The 22,700-nt window shown below is 40.9% G+C and overlaps 1 protein-coding gene across 1 annotated transcript in view; it reads right to left on the bottom strand.

The window, feature by feature from the left end:
* Positions 1–20,526, bottom strand: part of SPIRE1 (spire type actin nucleation factor 1) — a 133,023-nt gene extending 112,497 nt beyond the window's left edge. The window contains exons 1-2 of the mRNA XM_065628014.1: positions 20,100–20,526; positions 7,662–7,696 (exon numbers count right to left, since the gene is read on the bottom strand). Of these exons, the coding sequence (XP_065484086.1) occupies positions 7,662–7,696; positions 20,100–20,424 (360 nt within the window). The 5' untranslated portion in view covers positions 20,425–20,526. The remainder of the gene's footprint in view (positions 1–7,661; positions 7,697–20,099) is intronic.
* Positions 20,527–22,700: the final 2,174 nt, after the last annotated feature.

The following is a 22,700-nucleotide window of genomic DNA, read 5'->3' as shown; positions in this document are numbered from 1 at the left end:
TCTGTTTTGGAAAATAAAAGTATTTTACTTCACCTGCTATAACACACGGCAACACTAAATGATAACCAAAGCGTCCAGCACTGAACATCTTTTACAGTCTTTCTACCACGCCATTAAGGAGAGATCTTGGAGTTTGCTTTGTTTTCCCATGATTGCCATTACAAACGTGTAAGCACCAGACCAAAAAAAAAAAGTTTAAGATGAAAATGTTGGCACTGGTAGGTCATGGGGAGCACAGAAACTTACCAGTTGCTAAAAAGTTCACTTTGGAACAAAAGCTCAAATGAGTTGCACTGTGTCAAGTCAAATAAAAGAAAGCACAAAACTAACAAAAGCTCCTTTTTGGCTCAGTGAGCCTCAAGATGGATTTGGTACCCTCTCTGCCAACGAAAGCACGCAGCACTGCACACTCTCACGACTCGACTGCAAAACTTGCTTTGTTTAACATCTCCGTTTCTCAGGTCAAGTGATTTAGATAAAAAGCTACATGTTAGTGTTCATGTGAAGAAAAACATTTAGTCATAAGAAAAAAAAAGTTTTGAGTATGTATTAACCAAAACCTAGAAACTAACCTAAAAATAAAATACAACATATTGTTTTCAACAGTTTGTTTTCTGCTGCTCTCACTGTGTGCTAGAATAGACCTTATGATCTTTGAATGCCCAAGGGCAGCATTGCTGGGAATTTCTGAACTGGCCACCACGACCTGCCCTGTTATTAACCTACTGAAAAAGTATATCTGGCTAAAATTCCACTTAAGCTTTACTCTTAGTATTTTCCCTGAGTAACCTTCGGAAATCCTGTGAGGGGACACATTTCTACAACTCTTCTCCGTTCTCTTGCAGGAACTGAAACTTCCGCAGGTTCAGAACCAGAAGACAGCAGCTCTTCTTGCTCCCAGCAGAGATAAGATAGCAGGAGGCAACAAAAAGAAATTAAAAGCTAAACAAAGATTAACCACACTTCCTATTTGTTCATAAAAATTCCACGTGTCCATCTCCATTAGGTCAGCTAAAGCTGCATGAAAAAAAAAAAGCTTTTCATAATGTTACTTCCCTAAGTATAAATTGCTGGGGGTTCCACAAATGTAAAGTGGCTAACAAGAATTTATATGCTAAAACATGATCTGCTTTATACATGAATGGTTTAGATGAACAAGATCAATATTTCTAAGCACATTCAAAGCAGGAATGTTAGAACGACTCCATGTTATTGTAAGTTACTCCTGAAAAGAAGAGCACAGGTGTTGTTAAACAAAGTAGGTGGGAGCACTCTGAATTCACCTTATCCATAAATAACTATTTTTCTCACTTCAAATCTCTCATTTTGAAAATACACTTACTGATATTATTAGTTCCATCTTTCAATCCTTGCTTCATTTTCTTAATAGTTAAATTTTTAAAAATTTCGCTTTTATATTATAAATTGGGAAACTGGTAGCTGGTAACTGAACTGCTGAAGTGAAATTAAGTGTTTAGCTCCCCTGAGTTTCTGTTTTCTTTGACCACTGACCAAATTAAAAAGTGATAAACAAGCAATTAGGTTATCTTAGCTATGTTAAAATTAGCCTAATCTAGTAATGCATGTTATAGTTGAAATAATGCTGCTTAGATATTGAAAGGCCTTTATGCAGGAGTCACAGAGAACTACAGCCACCCAGAAATAAGAAAAACTTGAGATCAATTAGGAACACACGGACAAGAGAAAAAAAAAAAATCTCAACTGAGCCACTTTATCTCTTAAGGTGATTTAATGATCCAGTAGGACCATAACATTTTACACACACAAAATCTATGTTTACCCTTCATAAAACACCACTAATACCCACTTCAGTCAGAGGAAGTTACTCATGTCCTGCAGTGAGATAACTACAATACCAAAAGTAGAATATCTGGAAGGAAAAATGCAGTACAAAAGTAATGCAATATTGTATTCAGATACTCAACCAGCTCACCAAAGTGCTCCTTGCTCTCCTAAAAAAAATATGTGCTAAAGTCTGATTTCCCTTGGCTTCCCAAAAATCGAACCACCCACTGAACCTATTCAGTACTCCCAACTTCATCAGTGCAAGTGTAAGTGCTGCGTGGATTGAAGAGGTGCAGGGAAAGAATGGCTGTAAACAACAGGAAACTTTCAGAGATTCAGCTTCTCTGTGGGCTTTTGGTCTGTTATTTAATCTATATTTTATGTACTTTATTCTCATCACCTGTAAATCTTCTGCATACTTTTTACATTGTGGATGTTGGACATCTGAGTGAATAGAGATCTTTAAGAATGGAAGGTTTGGGTTGGGTTTTGTCCCCCACAGACCAAAAAGCCAACATTACCAGGTCAAACTTACCACAGAAATTTAACTTAATGAACTCTGGGGGTGTATTTTACCTCAGTTTCAGTATTGCCCAAGGCAAAATCCGCCAAGGAATAACAAAGGGCTCCCTCCATGCAATCATTCTAAGAACTATTATCCTGTTTCTATTCATCCCCAGAAAGCATACCCCTTGTTTGGATTATGTTTTTACTATTAACTACTTGCTACTTAGCACAGAGGAAGGAAAACACAGCATCTCTAACAGACTTCATAGAAAAAAAAAAGTCATACAATCTCAGAAGCCTTTGAAAGATTTAGCAGACTAGAGATGTAGTTATAAATTTTGTAGCTTAAAATTTATTTCTGACAACAAGCAAAAAGTATGAAGCATAGCATTCTCATTTCATACTGATACTCTAAACTTGTATTTTACTATGTACAACAACAAAGGACAATACAAAGGGCTATTAAGTTGTAGGCACGCAAACAACATGTAAATCTTAGTTTTTTCCTGCAGTTTGAATGAGCAGTCAGATTACGCTCTTGGTCTGAATGGACAGACAAACATGTCCACAGGCACTGGTCTGCTAAAAACATAGCACCTTAAAGCTAACTGATACAATAGCTATCATGTCAATCAGTACATTTAATAGCTAAGATAGATATGATAGCCTGCCATTGATATAATAGGTATCTTCTCAAGCACAATATAATAGAATCTATAGAGAAAGGGTTCTGCAAAAACTAAAGACCGGTACAAATTACCTTATTCTCCCAAAAGTCTGAGATCCCTTTCAGGGTCAGATAAACTAAATCTGCAAACTTTCACAGTTAATCTCATGAAAAAACTAAGTAATTCTGTAGTTACCACAACTACACAGGGAATATTTTTGCGCTTTGAGATTTAAAAACACAAAACAAAAAAACCATCAGAAATCACAAGCACCAACTAACTTAATGCTCCATGCTCCGCTCTTTGTGCTTTTCACAGGCAAAATGTTCCCTGGAGGGATCAAAGTTACTGCAAGACGTAGTTTTCAACCAGCCATTATGTGAAATTGTCAGATGACCAAGGCCGAAATCTGCCTCTAGACTCTCCCCAGCTGACTGAAAGGTTCACTGCTGGCATCACTAGAATGAAGATTTTGTCATAAATCCTGTGCGACTTAAGGGCGTGTAGATTATGAAGGCACATCACACTACGCTGCAAAATTACAAAGCCTTTACAAGGAACAGTCGAATTCTCTTCAAGGCTCTGGACAGATGGCAGGAGTTGACTATCACTAAATCAGCTTAGTCAAATACATTATTAGTTCTCCAGCCCAATATTCACTGTGTATTCCTAATGAAATTGCTGAATGAAAAGGGCAATGTGCCAAGCTTATAGCAAGTAAACAACAGAAATCCATTTTCCTCCAAGATCAACCTCCTCCTAATGTGATGCAAATGCTTATACAAATTACAAAAAAAACCAAAGCTCCTCTTGAAAAAGCAGGTCATTACAAAACACAAAAGATCAAAACCTAAATTCTACTTTTTTTGTGTGTTCACTATTTAACCAAGTGTCTGTTAAGCTGTTTCTCTGTGACTATGAAGTAATTCAGGAAAATCAGGAGGTCAGACTGACTGTCATGGAACCACCACATCACTGAACACACAGAATGGGCTTTCAGGTATCTACAATAACAGGTCCCTCAAATGCTGGACGAGCAGCTTCTCTGTGAGATAATTCCATCAGCAAGGGATGAGTGCTTCGCTTATCAGAACTGGCACATAATGCCCAAGCACGACTTAACGCTCGCAAGAAAAGATGCACGATTCTACAGGGTATTTCAAAAAGATGCACCCAATTTCAAAGCAGTATATTTCACGATGGCAACATGTTACAATTACACAAAAATTTACAAACGGTCTAATGAGTTATCAAGTTTTACTAACCTTTTTATAAATGCTCTACATTCCCTCCACCTCCTGGGGTCCCCTACGACCCATCCAACATCGAGTCAGTGTGTCCATCTTTTTGAAACACCCTGTACTTTGGTTTCTAGAAGCCAGTCCTGAGTCCCTGTTAATTCTTCTCTTAACAGCACAAGGAATCGAAAGTTTTCATAGAATTACCAGATTTGTAATCAAGCATTCACAGAGAATTTTATTTATTCAATGCATAATCAAAACTTATTTTGATGGTAGCCACAGTCATATCTTACAAAGAGAAACAATTCTCCTAAAAAAAAATTTTGCCTGTCCTCCATGCAGTGACATTTCTTCTCCCTTGTCATCATATGGTTAATGCTCAAGAAGTGTTAATAGAACAAAGTAATTATCACTGCACATGACAAGCATTATTTGCTGCAGCAATTACTCCTCAATCGTAATGTTACTTTTGTGTACACTCAACAAGGACAAAAAAATGAATCCTATAGACCAGTATATGCTAAATACCCCATTTTAAACTGACTGAGTGGGTAGTGTAGGTGTGGTATTTTTTTTAATGCAAAATTACAACACCTCTTTTGAAATCCTAACATTCTGTGCTATTAAATACATGCTCTCATTTTCATCAGCAAGAGAGAGATGGTTGATTTTGTTTGCATCAATACAATAAACTAACAAGTATATTCTTATTTGTACCAAAGTGAACACAGTATCCTTATAACCTATATATTTATTTCCCTAAATTATTATCTGAAATATAGTCAATATTTCAAGTTCCCAATGAAAATGTAAAAAAAGAGCAATTTTAGCTCCAGAAACAAGTACTATAATTTTCACTGTATGTTAAGATTTTAAATAATTAGAGATACATTTAACTGATAGCTCATGAATAGAATTTGCATATAGAGCACACACAGTCTCCCTAAAACATTTCTACAATTGATTTCTTTTGTGATTTGACATGAGCTGAGTGGTGTTGAACAATTTATTCACCATTGTTTGGGACAGGCTATCTAATTCATTTCTGACTTCTAAACAAATGTGTATGCTTCTCTTAGCCTACATACTGGTTAAGTACATTAATCACACACAACAGGCCTATGTTAGATGGGTCTTTTCAAATACATGGCAATTAAACCCTCCTACGTATGAATCACGTAGCGTTCACCGAATACTTTCTGTATGAGTACTAGATGTTTACAAATGAGGCTGGCATATTTTATATAATCTTCATCATCTCAGCCAAGACGAAGAAGAGCGCTATCATTACATACATAACAGAGTCATCGGCAGATGCAGATTAAATAAAGTCACCTTATTCCTTACTCCCATCTTCCCATTACGGCCACTGGACTCTGACCTTGACACACCACTCGTATTGCTAGCTTGAAATAAATGGTATACCACTTCAGGATAAGCTACATGTTCTGCAAAAACATTACGACTTATCAGCTACGATTTTAAGAAGTTTCCTACATATTCTAATACATTCAACCAGGCCACACTCTTTTCCACAGGAATCAAAAGAGTGAGATGGGCTGTCGCTGCTGAATTCCGAGTTCTGAAAAACACAAACATCATCAACTCCAAGCCTAAAGCTACAGCCCCAAAGGAATTTCGGAGGAGGAAAAAGCCACTGACTCCTTCATAACCTCCTTCAAAATGACAAGGATAAAGAGAAGAGTCAATATGCTGATGGTTACAGTGCTGCTTATTAGAGACAATTTAAAATGAAGCCTCTGTCTCATAGGAAATTCTAATCTGCTTTTCTTTCCAGCTATCAACAAAAAAATATTTTAAAAATATCAAAATTTAAAAACTGTTTTCCCAGGAAAGATTAAGTATAGCATATCCAGTTGGTTCTCACGAGACATTTTCATTTGAAACAAAAGCACTTTTACTTTCCCAAAATGAAATATTTTATATTTTGTTAAAAATATTTTAACAGGTTTATTATTACCTGTATTTCTAGTGTTAGGGCCTATCATTACCTTCCATTAAAAATCACAAAGCAAAATTGTAAACAATATTTAGTATGCAAAGCAAATGACACACTAGATTATCGTTTGTAAATAAAATACTAGATTTATGAACTGAGATTTTACAAATGCTGAAACAAAACCAGGATGCATTTGCTGAAACTGAACACATAAAACCCAAGATGTGCCTACTTCCAGTTTCTGTATGTACATCAGTTAGGAATTACTCCTTACACCGTATCCTGCAGAAAGAACATTTCCTTTTCCTATTGTTATGAACACTTGTAAAAATCAGGATGGCTTTAGCATTTTACCATTTGTAGTTGAATTAGCTGGCTTTTAATTTTGTCTTTAACCAGCCGTTTCCATGAACAGTTTATATGTACAAACCATTCAGTAACGGCAGTTTGTCACCTTCATATATATGTTATTGATGAGAAAACAGACAACCCGCCAATTAAGATGCAGGCACTTGCCCTATCTCCAGGCTCAGCCTGAGGTACCAATGGAATCGCTGAAGTAGAAACGCAGTTTTACATTTCAAAGAAAGTTCAAAGGCAGTGAGAAAAGACTGCCCTGCAAAAGACACAGAAATTGTCTTTATTGCTGGAAAAGTTTGTTTAAGGAGTAGACTACATTATTTACTTCGTATGATAATAAAAATTATACTACAAGTCCCCATGTTGTTCAACAAGACATTCTACTTAGTTTTCCTTTCAGTCTTGGATTAAGTCTATGAATCTGACAAAATGATAGTTTGAACATTCTTAGAACACCAGTCACAGCTTAGTATCAAAGACAGAGTCAAATAATGGTCAAGGTATAAACCAAGCAGACTTAATTCAATTTGTGGTTCTGTAGCTACCCCAGCAAGACATAAAACAACATTTCTTGGGCCTCAAAATATTGCCAAGTGATAAAGAAAATAAAAGTATTTGAAATTGGGATGTCTTTAGATGGACAAGCAACTCTGAGACCACTTATCTTCTCTGCTTCCACCCAAATTCTTCAGTTGTTAAAAATCACCAAACAAGTCTATTAACACTAAGTATTTATTTCCTGACCTTCTACTGCTTCCTAAAGAATTCAGAGAATTTATCCAACAGAAATTATTTAAATAAAATATTCTGGGGGGGGGGGGGAAAGTATTTAAAATAAATTAATATCAAACGAGATTACATTGGCTGCATAATGTATCTTCGACCTTGCTTTTGGAAAATCGCGTGGCCTTTCCTCTGTTTTTGAATATGAGACCAAATATCCCATGCTAAGACACATTTATGCAGCTGTTAATGAAAGTCATAAATACAATACACATTTCACGGTACAACTTTGCAATGACAAGTCCACACTATAAATGTACCACATTACACTCTAAGTTAATGAAAAACAGCTGAGCTAAATAAGCACTAGTAGAGAACACAAAATACTTCACTCACCTCCATTTCTGTGCAGTGTAAACGGCCCGATGTGTCTGTAATTGGAAAAAAAGAAAGTTTCAGATTAAGTAAAAGACAATAAACAAATAAAAAAATAAAAACTTGACTAACTTTTTTTGAGTAATCGCCAAATGTTATTTGCCTTACTTTATTCATACATTTCAATAATACTGCTATTATGTATGCATCACAGAATTCACAAGAAGGCAGCCCTGCCCTCTTTATTTGGATTCTTCATAATACTCCCTTTTTAAAAGATGTCTTTCATGCCTGGCTTCGTTATTTAAATTGTATGACTGATGCTTGGCCATGGAGGGAACATGAAAACATGTTGGCTTCAATTAAGCAGCAGCAAATAATTATTTCAAGAGAGAAAAGCGACATTAATTCATAAACCAGTGAAAAGCCAGTGTTTCATCTGATACTTCTGGGATATCAGAGAGTTCAACAACACAAAGTTCAAGCAAATTAAAGTCAAAACATCGCTGTAATATTTTTTAAGTCCCCTCTTGTCAATTTTTGCATTTTCTCTGAGTTCAGAAACAACACGCTGGAATTTATATAATACAGAGAAATTAAGCTTCTGAATTGTCTTATCAAATTGAAATCTCAATTTTCTCAAAGACAAAACACTCTGCTATAAAAGTTTAAATGGCTTGACAGCTTACAAAACATAAGACTGAAATTTCACAGCATAGTAGGAAAGTACAATTTCACTATGAGCAGCAAGATTATAATTTCATATTAATAATTCATATCAAAGTAGGGTAAAGTAACTCTGACAGGATGATTTTCTGTTGGAAAAATGACACTCAAATAAGCCAAGTATTCCACAGAAACATATCCCTTTCAAAGGGGAGCTACCCAAAACTTTAATTTCCAAACACATAGATATTGAATTCTACTCTTTTCGTCTTTGCTTTTTGGCTGCACTGCACCCGCACTGCTAGTTTAAGATTTGCGACTTTGGGCCTGACGGGACTCACCCTTAGGAAATGCATGGCACGATTTTGAGTGCCCATGAACTCAAAAACTAGAACGGCGCGTGTTCGCTTGCCTGTGTGTACAATGAGACCATATGTTACAAGCGATAGTTGCTGAACATTACCCAGTGTAGCCGTAGGATTTACTGCAATAGTTCTGAAGAGCCTGCAATTTGTAGCCATAAGTGGAGGGACTGTCAGATTGCCCGGCAAGCCCAAGGAAGCTCAACCAACTGGTTAGCATAATGTTTGCACAGAGGAGCGATCAACTTAATACATTAAATCTGAACGGCATGCAAAACCGTCGGCACTAGGGAAGAGTCACCCGCTGAGAAAAAGATTAATCTTTCATATTGAACCGGTCATCTTCCCTGTGAAACTACAGGTTAAACGCATGAATTGGGAACATCCACCAAACATTGTGAAAGTTGCTGACCTTCATTTTGAGCTGCTGCCGATGCCAGCGGAATGCTCAGCACTGGCGTCTGACTTCAAAATGAAGAACACACGAGCGGCTTAAAAAGGCAGGTTTTGCATCTCGTATTCAAGAGGACCGGTGATTCTGGTTGATTCACTTCAAGATCCATGTAAGAGACATTTTTTGTCTTTCAAATGGTAACATTCGTGTGATTGTTATAAATTATAAATGGGAGAAACCTACGGAGAACTTTTTTGAAATAACCCTACAATTATTAGCAGATTTATTAACATTAGGGGCTACTTCTGTGAAACTCAAATGACAGATAACCAGAACAAGGTACCTCCACGATACAAGATCATGCAAGACCAAATCACAGATATCTAGTCAAGATGGGGGTGTGGGGGGAGAGTGTGCTGCCTCTTTTGGAGAAAAGTACTATTTTTAAAAAGTTACTGCTTCAGAAAAATGTCATAATTTTAAACCTATAATGATGCAAGGGCATACAGAAAGCCACCAATGTTTGCAATCACTGATAATTTAAAATATCCTGCCTTGCATCTCTGACAGTCTAATGGAGCAGGAGTCAAACTATCTATTGTAATAGATCCTTTCAGAAGCACAGACACAAAGTATTAATTGCTACACCTCACAGCAACGCTGAGATCCTATGATGATCCTTTTAATAGAAGTCTTAACCCATTCCTGAACCACAAAACAAATTAATGAGCCCAGGCCAAAACAAGTAAGGTAAAAATTGTGAAAGAGATAGCAAGAAGCTTATGTCACAGCCCTTTTGACAGATCTTTGATAAACTTCCATGAAAGCTGGTTTTCAAGGAAAAGCACTCAAACTTCAAAAACCTTCCTTAATTCATATATGGTACCATCAAAATTCACTACCACTTTCAGAGCAAATCATAATTAAATTTTTGTTTTATTATGAAAAAATGTTATGAACATCTTAAACTGGATTACTTATTCCTATTACTTGTGAAGTGGGCAACAACACAAGAGAAGGGCAACATTTATATCAGCGCTTCTAAAAGCAATAGTGTTGTCATGATTCCATGGGCTTGGAGGAAAGGGGGAATTAAAAAGTAGTTTAAGTCTAACACCAGTTCAAATGCATCACAGACAGTACTCCAGACAGCTGCAAACTACTGACTTACAACATTTCAATATGATATTCCGCATTATGGTATTTACTAACCATACCATTCCATATCCCTCTGTACCTTGAGTCCAGCTATACACTTAACAGATTTCTCTGAGCTGTTTGCAGTGACTTATCAGCTCACTCCTTTGGGAATCTCAAGACCAGCATTAACAGTGCTGGCCCAAGAAAGATGCACTTACTGCATCTATCAAGGCTGAAATGACTTTGCTTTTGTGCGGCCGATGCAAGCCAGTTTACTTATAGTGGCTTTACTTAGACTGACTGAGAGGAGAAATTTCTTCTCTCTTCAGCTGATGTGACTGAAAAAGCAAAAGCTCTGAAATGTAGCCGAGGGTCATACTTAGGCTGTATTCTCTGCAAGAAGCCATAGAATAGTCTCTGCCTGTAAGCAGTATTAAGCGCTTATCTGGTAAATAGGTGAAGACTTACAAAATTATTTAAGCTGCTACTTCTTAAGACAGATCCAGACTTCACAACCATTCAACTAGATACTAATCTGTGCAGCATTTTCACCACTCTTACTGACAAAAAAATTCAACAGTATTTTTCCATGACAGCATTCCAACAGTGACTAATGCATTCATTACTAGTAAGCAGCATAACGTTAACTGTCAAGTTAACTTCAATTTATAAACAATCTGCACTTGGGAAGATCAGATGATTGTTTGAATGAAAAAAATGCACAGTTTTTGCAAGAAGGACTGAAACTGAAATTAGAAGTTTCCTATATCTCTGAAAACAACCTTTAAAGAGACATATTTGCTGCCAAAAAGAAAAATCCCCAAACCTTCAGTCATTTTTCATTCCTCAAAATTTCTATTTGAAAGTTATTCTTATTTCAAACCCTCAACAAGAGGAGTCATGCCAAACTTTCATCAAGCATTAGGGCACACTGACTCATTCCTCAAGGCAGGAGCTTCAGGCTGCTGGTTAGACAGCGAAAAATAATTATTTTCACAAAAATCTCTCACAACGCTGTTAAAAAAAGACCATCGTCAATTTCTCTATAGCCTGTGCTTCACTGAAGCAGAATTTAAAAGGTCATGGTTAGAAAGGGTCTTCATAGATACAAGAACAAACAGCAAGCATATCAAATACTGCTGCCCATAGTAAGAAGCACAAATCGAAGACCAAAATTTAAAAGCAAAATAGATAATTCAGTATGTTAAAATGGACAGACACGGGATATTCGTAAGAAAACATGCAGAATGTGCAAAACCATTTATTTCCATTCCACTATCCAAAGAAAAATTAAGCAATGTGACACCAGAATCACACAGCCACTGTTTCAGCTGTAACCAGCTACTCCATGAGTCTCAGCCCATCGTAGCTTAGAGCCTCAGAGCATCTTCCCAGCCTTCCTCTAATGTCTCAGATTCCTCTGCATAGATCCAAAAGCATTTGCTTCCAGACAGCTTCTTGCAGAATTGAAATTATTAGCACTGATTTGTCAGGCAATAGTGTAGCTGATGTATACACTGGCAACAAACCCGAAACTTATTTTGTGTTAAAGATTAGTATTCTAATATTCTAATTAAACACCACATTTCTTTCAGGTTTTGGGTGAAATCAAGCTGCTCTTTCCATGACAGCAGAACTCAAGTTGCCCTCTGGAAAGACAGTCACTACCCAGACGTACTGGAAGACAGTGGAAAACACGGCTGAAGAAGGAACACAGGGGCTAATGGAAGGAAAGGGAGCAAAGCAGAACAGGGGAGTCTAACTCAAGATCCTTAAATTGAGTAGTCTTTGGTCAAGCCCCCAAATTAACGCGTTGAATAGGTATTTGCTTTCTAGCTTTTTCATCTTCAAGAGGCACTGTAGGCTTTTCCCTACCCTCAAGAGAACGAGGAACTCCTTAAAAAAAAAACAAAACAAAACAAAAACAAACAAAAAAAGGTGTGTGGGGGGAAGTTCAGACTCACATTTAATCATCTGATTGCAGGAACCGGAGCGTTAGTTACCAACTCTGACAAGGCTGTCAATACACGAGTCAAGATTAGTACCAATAAAAGGGAAAGAATGAAGAAAGGCAACCAAGCAACATAAGGAGAAAGAGATGAGTATGCAAAGAACAGGATTCATAATTAAATGGAGAGTGAAATATTGACGTAGCAGGAGTGAGCTGGACTTCCAGAGGACGGATATTACGACATAAACAGAGGAGGATAGAGAAATCTTGCATGACAAAAGAGAAAAGAAAAAAAGTGAAAAAGACAAAGACAAATATAGGTGAAGTAAAGCTTAGGAGCAAGAGAGATCAGGCTGTAAGGGAAGGTCAAGAGTGAGGACATGAGGAAGCAGAAGGAGGAAAACTGGATGAGGAGGGGTAAACAGAGACCCCTCAAAGCAGCACACACAGAGCCCCATGTTTTTAAGTAGAATACTTGGGCTTTGAAGATCGGCACATCCTTCCATTAAACTGTAATTGGAAAGCAACAAGAAATGGGATGAGTTTTTACAGCTTGTGGCTTTTTGGATCTGAGTCGTGATTTCTGCATCAGCCTGCAGCTGATGATTTAGAAATGGTACGCCTCATTTTTCTACTTGGGAGAGGAAAAGAGAAAGAGAAAGAAATTTGGAAGAAAATACAAGGAAAACTCTTCGAGAGATTACTAGACAAAAGGTGTCCAGGACTTTCCTTCCCTGTGTCAGTCTTTCTTCATGCCTTCATCTTTCTCCGTTCAATACTTCACTGAAGCTATTCCTCATTTCATACAGTCATAAGCAATCCTCTTGCACATTGCAAAAAGCAAAGGTAATCACTGACAGGTCTTTGGTGTTAATACCCAGACATATTTTGTAATAAAAAATATTTTAAAATAATATTCTTTAATTCCAAATTAACAAATACATACTACCTTAGTGCTACTTTCTAAGATATAATTAAAAGGTCATTCTTCATCTTGTTACATTTCTACTCTGTGCAAGGAAACCAGCCATGGTTACCATACAACTCTTTCCACGTTCCATTGCTCACTCTCTTTAGCAAACTCTTAAGTTTACCTAGGGATCACTTTTTTTTTTTTTTAAATTCTAAGATAAATGCTGTGGTAGATAAGCATCTCCAAGCGCTGCCGAGCTCTATTCGTAGCCACCAGTCTCTTCTGCAGATGCTTAACTGCAGATACTACACTCGCTTTCCTCTGGCCTGTCCAGGTAGCAACCCTTTCCAAAAAGTGTGAATTTGCAGAGTTCACGTGTCTCTCTCTCTTTTTTTTTTAAAGAAAAAAAAGTACTGTTACTCTAATCATATTCTAATTTTTACTGGAGCTAGAGGCTTGCTCATTCAACAGGTATGTCTACTTGTTGCAAAATTCTGACTCCATTGAAGTCAGCAGTAGTTTCTACCATCATGTTTGATGGATCCAGACTTTCAAGCAGGTTACAGGTTTTCTAAATTGATAACACGGCACTGTAGGATCTGTTAAGAACTTTCACCATCTATTAATAAACTCTCTCAAGTAGATGAAAAAGTAGTTCTCTTAATTCCTCTCCACCTCAGCTATGTCTTTGCAGTCTTGTATTTATACTGTACAAACTGACTTATCTCTTTTTGTTCCTCTTAAAGTGCACAGTAATAAAATTCAATAACACACTCATAGTTGCATGTGTCATGCAAGCTAGCTTAAGGTTTTATCAGGAACAATATTAGTTTTGTCTCTTTACGGGATCCAATGCTGTAATGTGATAAATTCATTCAGAAACAAAGAGTGAACACCCTCCAGTTTCCTTTTAACAGACATTATGGAAAAGCTTTCCCAATTTTGTAAAAATGTTCATTGCCAGCGTGGGTCCAGGATGTTATGTACCTCTAATCCTCTTGTCACCTGCAACATACCTATGTCACACTTGGCAAAGGCAGCCATGCTCAGGTCAGACCCATTCACAACACTGGTCCTGCGTGGGTTGTTTTCACTGCCCGTTGCTCTGATCACATCCTGCATCATCCTGTTAAAGGCATTCGCACGCTCTCCCTCCATCACATCACACACTGCTACCGTCTTCGTTTTCAAAGCCCTTCTCATGCCACCCCAGTCCCACCCATCACCCCATCCCCTCTCCTCTCGCTGGGTACTGTGGTGTAAACTGTCACCTCCAGCCAGACCCTGAAGTTGGACTCCATTACACTTTTTTTTTTTTTAAAGGCACCTCTGATTTCTCTCCAGTGATGCCCCATAGGGACACAATATTAACTCTCTGCAACATCAAGGCAGATGTCTCATTTTTCACTCTTCTCTTCGGTCACAGTTAACAATGACAACCACAATTCCACTTTCCTTTCTACAGCAACATTTTTATTGCACTAGTCAAGAAAACCTCCATTAAATTACAAATGTGTTATCTTTTACTTTAAGCCATTATGAACATCAGGAGCCCACAATTCCTCAGAGTTCTTTGCTCTCAAGTTTTCCTTAGGAACAAAGGCAGATTTCAGACAACACAAATTAGTTTTTATTCCTTCACTGCATACTCACCATTTTCAACATCTCTGCATACAAATAGAGGTAACTGTGGGCAACTTCCTTCCATTTCTTTTGTGCAAGCATTTGGAATATGCCTTTTGTTTGGTTGTTGGTTTTTTTTTTTTTTCCTCCAGAGACGTTATTTTTGTTACGCTGGGATCTTTTCTTTGCTTATTTTGTCCTCCCCCACCAGAGCTGTCTACAATCGGGTCCCTACCCATCTGCCTGCGTTCACAGAGAGCCCATGTAATCCCAGTGCACGGGATGCATCAGCATAAGCCAGGACTGGAAGCCTTCCAGTTCACCCTTACGTACTGGGAACCACACTGATGGCAGAAAGTCTGGCACAAAGAAGGCCCAAGCTTTCCCTCTTCCACAGATCAGCAAAGCCAGCGAGCACAGATGAAGTGTCAACTCACCGAGGCTCCTCTCTGCTGTCTAGTGACATTTTCTTCCTACCTTGACTTCCAACATTGACATATCTATATAGATATATAGAGAGAGATATCTTAAAACTCTTGCAGGAAAAGGTGAGGTTTACTACATCAAACCTTACTGTTTTTAAATACAGATGTTTTTGAATACCCTTGAACAAAATCTGAATTCAGAACGTAGTTAACTCTTAATTCTAGAGGTACTATTTATTGTAGCAGTATTCATAGCAATACCTGTTTTGAAATTTAAACAGCAAGCAAGGCTACTCGCATTCATTATCTTTCAAAACGGTCAACAAAATTAGAAGTAAAATGTCAGTACATTCATTTTCCTCTAAAAATCTTGCATATTTTTCCTCAGTGCTCTACAAGAGACTGACAGATGAGAAACTCTCGATGCACACAAACTAAATTTGCATTTACTCATCCTATATTTCTCCACGCTAGCTTCCAATACCTGGGCACACCTGAGTGTAAGAAGGACATGAAAGTCATCAAAACTTCCAAGACAATGTAAGCTATTCCTCTCCAGTGTCTCTCATCCTGAGCCCTCCGGGTCCCGCGAACGCCACCGTGCAGTCAACTTCTCTGTGATCTTTTTGAGGCAAAGCCAGAACACTCCATGCATCATGACCTCCCACTGAATGCCTGGCAGATTTCCAAGAGAAAAATCTGCATAGTACTTGCTTCTGATAGAAACAGCAGTAATTTCCCTCTTGAGCTTTCTCCTCTGGGGCTGGAGGACAAGGCAGAAGGGCCGCTGACACTACCCGCAAATGCATGCTTGCAGAAGACAGAGGGAAGGCTGAGGAGAACCACACACATTCCAGCCCTCAACAGCCAGCAGATGGATATCGGCACAGTTTGGTTTTCCAGCTACCTGCCGTTGCCCCTTTTCGAGATCCTCAGGGCTGCTTCTCTTCAGGAACTCAGTGCAATGCCCAAAAATCAGCGTCTGCCTTTGCTAAGTCACAGACCTGGTGCTGACAAAACATGTGGGGAAGACTCTGGGTTTCTCCAAGCCTGCTCATCCCTGCGGGAGGGGGATGGCACAGCCGGCACTCCGAGAAGCAAGAGCCCCTTATCCACCTCGCGGTGACAACACAACCCCAACAAAACAGCCTCCCATGCCCCGGGGCATTCTGCTGCAGCTATGTACTGCGTACAAGGTCGATTGTCAGCTCTTGTGCAGATTTTCTACTCCTTTATCTATTACTTCATTATTGCTTCAAGTTTAAAAAAATGCTCATAAGTACCGTTCCACAAGAAAAGCTTAGAGGAGCCAAACCAGGTGTTTATACCAAGCATTTTAGCTCTTTCAGAAGTTATTTTTTATTGCATCTGGCACTTTACTAGATGCCACTGTTAGTTCATTTCATATAAATTGCACGGAACTAAGAGACTTTTAGAACACCCATCAGGTAAAATACATTCTATACTGTATCTCCAATTGCATCGTGGGTATTTCTAAGCAACCCACATTTCTGTGGTATTCAGACGTCAGACAGTTACAATGATTCATACTAAGATGACCACAGCGAGCTCCTCATTTTTCGCACATTCATGCTTATTCCTTACTCACTTCGGTTCTGGCAAAACGATAAGTTTTGCAACACATGGTGAAAACATCGCTCCATGAGCATCTCTGAAACAGACTCCGTGACACGGGTGCGTTCACTCCCGACTTCGCCCGAGCCCCCACTGACAGGCATGACTGATCACATCGTTCTTTGCCATCCCGAACAAAGCCTGAATGTTCGCTACCCAAAGACACCATTCTTCAGGGACTCCTTTATTTGCCCACACAGGATTCTGCTGTTTGCGAAAACAGAAACTAACAGCCAATATTTGTTCCTGTGAATTATCAAAAAAACCTATGCACCAACCTACAGCTATACATTTTTTTATGTATCACTAGAACAAAATAGCTTTACAGCTCGGAGTGTTAATCCGCAGAGCCCCTATTGCTCTACTAAACTTCCTGACACAGGCATTTAAACCTAAGTTGTCTGAAATACAAATGCAGGAAAACAATTAGCAGGAATCCTTCTTGATCCTCCTCTTTCCAGGAATTAGGTAATATCGATGCTTACATGTAAACAAACAGCTGAGCAACATTTTCATACTTAATCTTTTAACTTCTATTTAACCAAAACCTTATTGATTAAAAACAAAACAAAAGCACTAAATATTAATAGAACACATAGATAAAACTAGAAAGATCTCAGAATCAGTCTCTGGTTTTGGTTAAGGTTCGGGATTCAACTCCAAGGTTGTGGTTCTGCCTCAGTATCAGTGAAAGTCATCTTTGTTTCATATCTCAAGGACATTTTCTTCGATTTCTAAATATTTTTACTTGGAATGTCAAGTACCGCGCATTGATCGGAAAACTGATTCACAAGAAACAGCTTTGGAAAAGTACCACTGGTTTCTACATAATCAGTATTTCTTTTTAAGAAAACTTTAATTTGTATCTCAAGAGTAAAATGAACATGGCCAAACAGCTTCGGGGCCTATGCTACAATGTGCTGCTCCCCAAGTCATAGTACCGGGGCAATGCTGCTTCTTAAGCTCTCATTCCTACTAAGCAGAACACATGAGCCTAAGAATAAATACCTCTTCAAGAGGCTCAAGCTGAAACCGGCTCAGAAAGCTCATTAATCATCACCTAAGGACACTGCAGTGAGCAACAAGGGAAAGAACTGGGACAGTTCAAAAGATGCCAAGGAGAAGCAAGCCTATTGTCACCTCTTCAATATCCAGGGTAGTGAATTATCAGCATTTGCTGTATCACATACACGATGTTTCCAGTGAAAACCTCCTACAGGTTCCACAAACCAAAGGAGAATGAATGCCAACTGACTAGGGCCACCTTTGTTTCATGTTGCTGACACACAAAATCCTTTGTGAAAGCTTGAAGGCTGATCAATGGCCTATATTGCAGAAGTCTATCCAAAGTCAGGGAGACGAGGAAGATGAGGTGCAGGGAGAGGACACCAGGGAGAGGAATTCTGCCTGCTTTCAAATTCAGGCGCCTACCAGCCTGCGGCTGATGCAAAAGTGGGATCTCTAAGTATGGTCTAGGAATGGACATCTGGCAGAAACCACCCCTCCTCCCCTTTCCTATTATCCGCACTGGAGGGGATACTCTCCCTGGGATACCTCCCCCCTCATGCTTTCATGGAAGGTCCTAGCTGACTGGTTATTTTTTTTTTTTTTTTATATATATATACATATATATCTATATATACACACACACATATATATACACACACATATATATATACACGCACTCTCTATCTAAGATTTTCAAGAAAGAAGCACACATACGTGGTGTTAACTGATATACAACAGGACACATACAACAATAAGGTTAGAAAAATATATATAAGAGAAAAATAGTCGGGGTTGGAAGATTTTTCAAAAAGGTCTCCAAGGATTTAAATGCAGTATCAACATACATAGGTTAGCACATGTTAAATAAAACATTTTAAAAAGACTAATGTAGATGCAGCATGCAGCTTTAGCATATAGTAAACACACTGGATGTCAGTGGGGGTCCTGAACTTTAGATCCAGATATATCCAAGACCTTCCTACAGGCCATTAAAGATGTACTGTAAAAGGAAATAGAATAAGCCCACAAATTACAAGGAAAAAGCAACAAAAGAAAAAAATACATAGTAAATGAACGTATTTCCTACAGTAAGAGAGAGAAAGGAATGAGTCTGATATCATGTCAAAACACAGTAGGTACAAGCAGCACACAATACGCAGTACAGAACTCTTCAGGGCTCTTGTGACATGCAGATGCCTTGGTCAGGAAAGCATTTTCCTGGAACTTCTGGGTGTTGGTCTAGTATTTCATTAACATTACAATAACCCATTTTTAAAAATAATTTTAAAAGCACATCAGATCACATTTAAATGGAAGTCATTATTAGACTCATTCCAATTGTGGAACAAAATTATGTCCCTTCTTCTACTGAGTATATTTTGATATTTGCATGTAGCGCTAGCTCCAAACTGGATTACCGCAAATCTCTGCCAAAAGGCTTTTCAGACAGGCACTCTATTAAAAGGCTTCATTAAATTGTAACACCAGGCATAATATCCAGGTTCTAAAGGCTGAGGCCTAAATTAACCCCGTTTTCTGAGTTTACCATTGCCTTCTGCTTCACATAACTTTAAAATGCCGAAACCTCCGTCTTCCTGGAAAATTCAGTGACATTGAACATGGATCAGGTTGATACTGGGGAACACCATCACTTGTGACAAATGAGCGCAATCCTGTGCTACCTCGCTTTGGTTTCTTTTCAGAAATCAAGTTTTACTTGCAACAAAAAATATTCATTTCCACATTCATAACCAGAAGCTTTGAAGCGCCAAGAAACAGACGTGCACCCTTCTTCTCCTTTCCAACGCAGAATGTGTTTTCCTGGGTATTTTAAGGAAACAGACGGTAGGTGCTAAGCGCCTGGAAGGTCTATAGGGCTTTCTCATTTACTTAATGTCAGCACAGCTCTAAAGTGATCTACACCTTTTGAAGCTGAACTATTTCTGAAAGACACTGAGCAACACGGCCAAAGCAACTCCAAAAGCCTATATAGGTGCTGATGACACGGTGTCGCGCACCAGAAGACGACGCGATTATAAAACCCTACACCCGCACCGACCTCCCCTCTACCCAACACGCAAGCGACCGATTAAATTCAAGGCGACAGTTTCTCCCTTTCCGCGCACAAACCCGAGATGGTGCAGGGGCACCCGCCCGCCCCCGGCACGGCTGGGGAGCCGAGCGCTCCCTCCCCGCAGCCCTCCGGCGGGGAGAGACCGTCAACCCACGGACAAAGCGAGAAGGAGCAGGGCGGCCGCCCGCACCCGGCCCCCGCGGTTGTTGCGCCGGACCGGGCCGTGCCCTGGGGGCTGAGGGGGGCCGACGGCGGCGCCCGGCCTTACCTGCGGCGGGCGGGGGCGGCCGCTGGGGCTCGCCCTGCTCCAGGGTGACGGCGCCGTCCCGCCAGACGCGGAGGTGCGCGGCCGGCCCCAGGCGGGCGGCGGGGGTCTCTCCGCGGCGGGCGCGGGCCCGCAGCGATCCGCAGCACTGGTAGCACACGGCCCACGCCTGCTCCTCGTTGATGGGCTGGTTGTAGAGCCTGAGGATCTCCTCCAGCGACAGCGCCTCCGGCTGCCCGCCGGCCCCGCCGCCGCCGTCCTCGTCCTCGTCGGCGGGGCGGGAGGCGCCGGGCTGGGGCTCCGCGCCGCGCTCCCCCGGCAGCGCCATGCCCGGCCTCCGCCGCGGTGCTCCCCGGGCTCAGTGACCGGCCCCGCCGCGGCGGCTGCTGCTGCTGCTTGTGCTGCTGCCGCCCGGTCCCGCCGTGCTCATCCTCCCCGCCCCGCTAGTGCCACCAGGCCGCCGGACCGCCCGGCCCGCGCAGCAGGCAGGCGGGCGGGCAGCGGCCGGCCGGCGGGAGGAGCGGCGCCCGCGGAGGACAGCTCATAGCAACGCAATGGCGTCCTCCCCGCCCCCGCCGGCAGCGCCCGCTGCCCGCCGCCGCAGCGCCCCCTGCCGGCGCCAGCCGTCACGGCGGGCGGTGTCCCGGCTGCGCGGGGCTGCGGAAGGCGGGATTCGCTTCGGGGGCTGCCACGGCAACCTCCGTGTGATTAAATCAGCTGCTGGGCTTCCACCTGCTTTCGTCACGGATAGCGACGTGGTGTTCTTAGCTCATAACCATCGGGTTGCTGGTTCAACCACGCCCGCGAGAAACAAACACCTCCAGTGGGAGAGCGGGGCGACTCCTGTACCCCCAAGAGTTAAATGACACCAACCAACATCTCCAGCACCGATGGGTGAGGTTTGGGCAGAAAGCACCAGCACAGCCCTGCTGTCGCGGCAGGAGGGCGGCTGTCCACCCCACGGCCTGCCTGTGTGATGCCAACACAGAATCACAGAATGTCAGGGATTGGAAGAGACCTCAAAAGATCATCTAGTCCAGATCACCTAGCAGGAACACCCAGATGAGGTTACACAGGAAGGCGTCCAGGCGGGTTTTGAAGGTCTCCAGAGAAGGAGACTCCACAGCCTCCCTGGGCAGCCTGTTCCAGTGCTCTGTCACCCTCACTGAAAAGAAGCTTCTTCTCAAATTTAAATGGAACCTCCTCTGTTCCAGTTTATACTCATTGCCCCTTATGTCTTATCATTGGTTGTCACCGAGAAGAGCCTGGCTCCATCCTTGTGACGCTCACCCTTTACATATTTATAAACATTAATGAGGTCACCCCTCAGTCTCCTCTTCTCCAAGCTAAAGAGACCCAGCTCCCTCAGCCTTTCCTCATAAGGGAGATGCTCCACTCCCTTCAGCATCTTTGTGGCTCTGCACAGGACTGTCTCCAGCAGTTCCCTATCCTTCTGGAACTGAGAGGCCCAGAACTGGACACAATATTGCACCCCGTGGCACAAAGCTTCTTCCTCCGGCAATCTCCATCTCTGCAGCAGCAGCCAGGCAGGAGACGCCAAGGGCACACGGAGAGGCTGGACGCAGTTAAACGAGCACGGCCTGGAAACGGTCACAAAGGGAACGGTCTTCCCAGCAGCTGTGCAGTGTGGTTCCCGTCCCTGAGCCCCCCAGGCACCAGAAGGGCCAAGACTCCTTCTTTGCACCAGCTTTTTCCCCAGCCCCTACCAAGCCAGTGAGCACTGCACGCAGAAAAACCAGCTTCCTGCTGTAGAGACTAAATAAAGCTCACGTCAAATAAACATTTCTATGCTTTTTTAAAATCGGGTATTCTACAATTTTACCTAGCATACGCAAAAGGAAATTTAAAATTTCCCCTTAGCATCCACTTTATATGGAAAGATCAAAGTGCATAAATGACAAGACAGCACTGTGCAGTGTCCCCCTTCCGTATACACAGCGCACTGCACACTGGAAAGGTCCCATCACGCTCTGCTCTAACAAGTCAGCTCCTGTATTCACTTTTAATTATTCTAAACACGCTCCTGCAGCGACATACATGTGTGTAACATACACTGCTTAAATAAGTTACAACTAGTATTTAAATAAAGCTACTTAATTTAGTAACAGGCAAATTAACATGTTCTGATCTTTCAGGTATAAAAAGGAAGACAAAAAGAGATTTGTGAAGTATTTTAGATCTATTAGCAGCACTGCCAGTAAGTACATAATGTACTATTAAAACCTCAAGGAAAAACCCAAGAGCTGCAGGAGGCAGTATTTAACACTCATGGAAAAATACAAAACTAGTGTCACAGTATTACACTGCTGATTAAACGTATATGCCCAAATGCCAACATTCACTCCAGCTGTATGTGTTTCAAGCTTCTCCAGTATTAGGCATTTTGGTTGTATTTTTTTTTCCTCCAGTACCAGCAGTAAGAGTTGGATCTTTCTTACAAGTAGAAAAAAAGGAGGCGGACAGGGATAATCAAAGATATGGAATGCCTTCCACAGAAGAGATCAAATAGTTTCAGATTCTTCAACCTCAAAAAAAGATGGCTGGAGTCCATGTGGTGAAAAACATGAAGGGCGCAGTATGGAG

This window comes from Caloenas nicobarica, chromosome 2, assembly GCF_036013445.1.
Source record: "Caloenas nicobarica isolate bCalNic1 chromosome 2, bCalNic1.hap1, whole genome shotgun sequence".
Lineage (NCBI taxonomy): Eukaryota > Metazoa > Chordata > Aves > Columbiformes > Columbidae > Caloenas > Caloenas nicobarica.
The sequence above is the reverse complement of the archived record's forward strand: the minus strand, read 5'-3'. Positions and strand labels throughout refer to the sequence as shown.